Below are 1,573 nucleotides of genomic sequence, written 5' to 3'. Positions count from 1 at the left end.
GGGCGCGAGCACACCAGAGGGGTGGCGCGAGAATATTCAAGAGAAAATATTATTTAAAAAAATTGATTAACTGGATGGAAGGAAAACGCACATATACATAGAAAACAAAATACATTTTGACATATTTAATAACTTATTAAAGTGAAACAACTTATTAAATCAAATTTAAGGTGGGAAGTCAGGGGTGGCTTGGCCTTACGGATTTTTTTATAATATTCTGATTAAGTCTGTGTATCTGAATTTTTTCTGTAACATCTTACACCTATCTCTAATATATATCACGTATACTTTTAATTGCAAAATAAAATTATAGTACAATTTTAAAATTTTAGCTTCTGCACCTAAGGTTTCNTTAAATTCGCATCATTTATTAATGCCTTGGATTGGGATATCTGTTTATTTACTTCTATTAGCGTTTCTTGGTTAAATAAATATGGCACGGGGGACTCATTCTCATTATCTGAATCAGACTGAACTCCTGAAAAAATTGAACAAATCAGTTCACAAAAATATGTATTGTATTTTTTCAAAACTTAAAACAATAAATATTAATGCTTTACCTGTATCTAAATCATCTATAAATCTTTTCTCCCAATCTTCCGATAAATCATGGTAACATTCTAGCCCATTTTCATATTTATCTGAATTTGGGTCATATTGAATTGCAGCAGCTTTTGAAAGTTCAACCACTTCATTTTCTAAATCAGCTGCATCGATAGTGGCCTCTAAAGCTGTATTGCTTAGCTCGCATTTCTTAAAGCAATTTACAATTGTCTGTCCTTTTACATTTTCCCAGGCGTGTTTAATCCACCGAATGGCATATAATACTGTTATAGATTGAATGATTTGTGATGAATTTTTATCGCAATCTATAAGAGAAAGGAGTCTTCGCAAAACAAAACGTCGGTATTCTAATTTAAAGCAGCGTATAACTCCTTGGTCTAGAGGTTGAATTTCAGACGTAGTATTTGGAGGCAAGAGTTGAAGCTTTACACTTTTCAAGTTTTCGTAAAATGAGTGACATGGTGCATTATCCAAAAAAAGAACCACTTTTCTACCTTGATTTGTAATTTTATTGTCAAAACTAATCAACCAATCTTTAAATATTTCCATGGTCATCCATGTCTTCTTATTATAATGATATTTTTCTCCCATTTGTGATAAATCTTTACCTTTCAAACAACGAGGTTTCTTAGAGTGCCAAATGACGACGGACTTTCCTTTTCAAAAGCAGCATTAGCACAAAAACACACAGTGAAACTCTGTTTAGCTTGTTTTCCTCCTTTGGCCACTTCTGCTTTCTCAACTAAACTTTTGGTAGGAAGGCACGGAAAAAAGGTCCTGTCTCATCTAAGTTATAAACATCACGATCTTCATAGCCTGCCAGAATGATTGGAAGCCTTGATTTCCTGTCTTGACACAAATCTTTATCAACATTAGCTGATTCACCACATAAAGTTTTAAAAACAATATTGTTTCTATTACAAAACTTTTAGTTAAAGAATTGGACACACCTGTTTAGATTTATGGCCTTTGCGAGAAGAAAAATGTAAAAAAATAGATTTTTTGAGAA

The 1,573-nt window shown here is 32.5% G+C and overlaps 1 protein-coding gene across 1 annotated transcript; it reads right to left on the bottom strand.

Moving 5' to 3' along the window:
* Positions 1-341: 341 nt before the first annotated feature.
* On the bottom strand, positions 342-1,113 carry LOC122272599 (tigger transposable element-derived protein 6-like). Its single transcript, XM_043056452.2, has 2 exons — positions 561-1,113; positions 342-478 (listed from the first exon to the last, which is right to left on the bottom strand). Exons 1-2 carry the CDS (start codon positions 1,111-1,113, stop codon positions 342-344), a joined length of 690 nt encoding a protein of 229 aa, XP_042912386.2.
* Between the last annotated feature and the right edge of the window lie 460 nt (positions 1,114-1,573).

The sequence above is a fragment of the Parasteatoda tepidariorum genome, chromosome X2 (assembly GCF_043381705.1).
Source record: "Parasteatoda tepidariorum isolate YZ-2023 chromosome X2, CAS_Ptep_4.0, whole genome shotgun sequence".
In the NCBI taxonomy this organism is placed as follows: Eukaryota; Metazoa; Arthropoda; class Arachnida; order Araneae; family Theridiidae; genus Parasteatoda; species Parasteatoda tepidariorum.
Note: the sequence above shows the minus strand (reverse complement) of the source record. Positions and strands in the feature narration are given on the sequence as shown.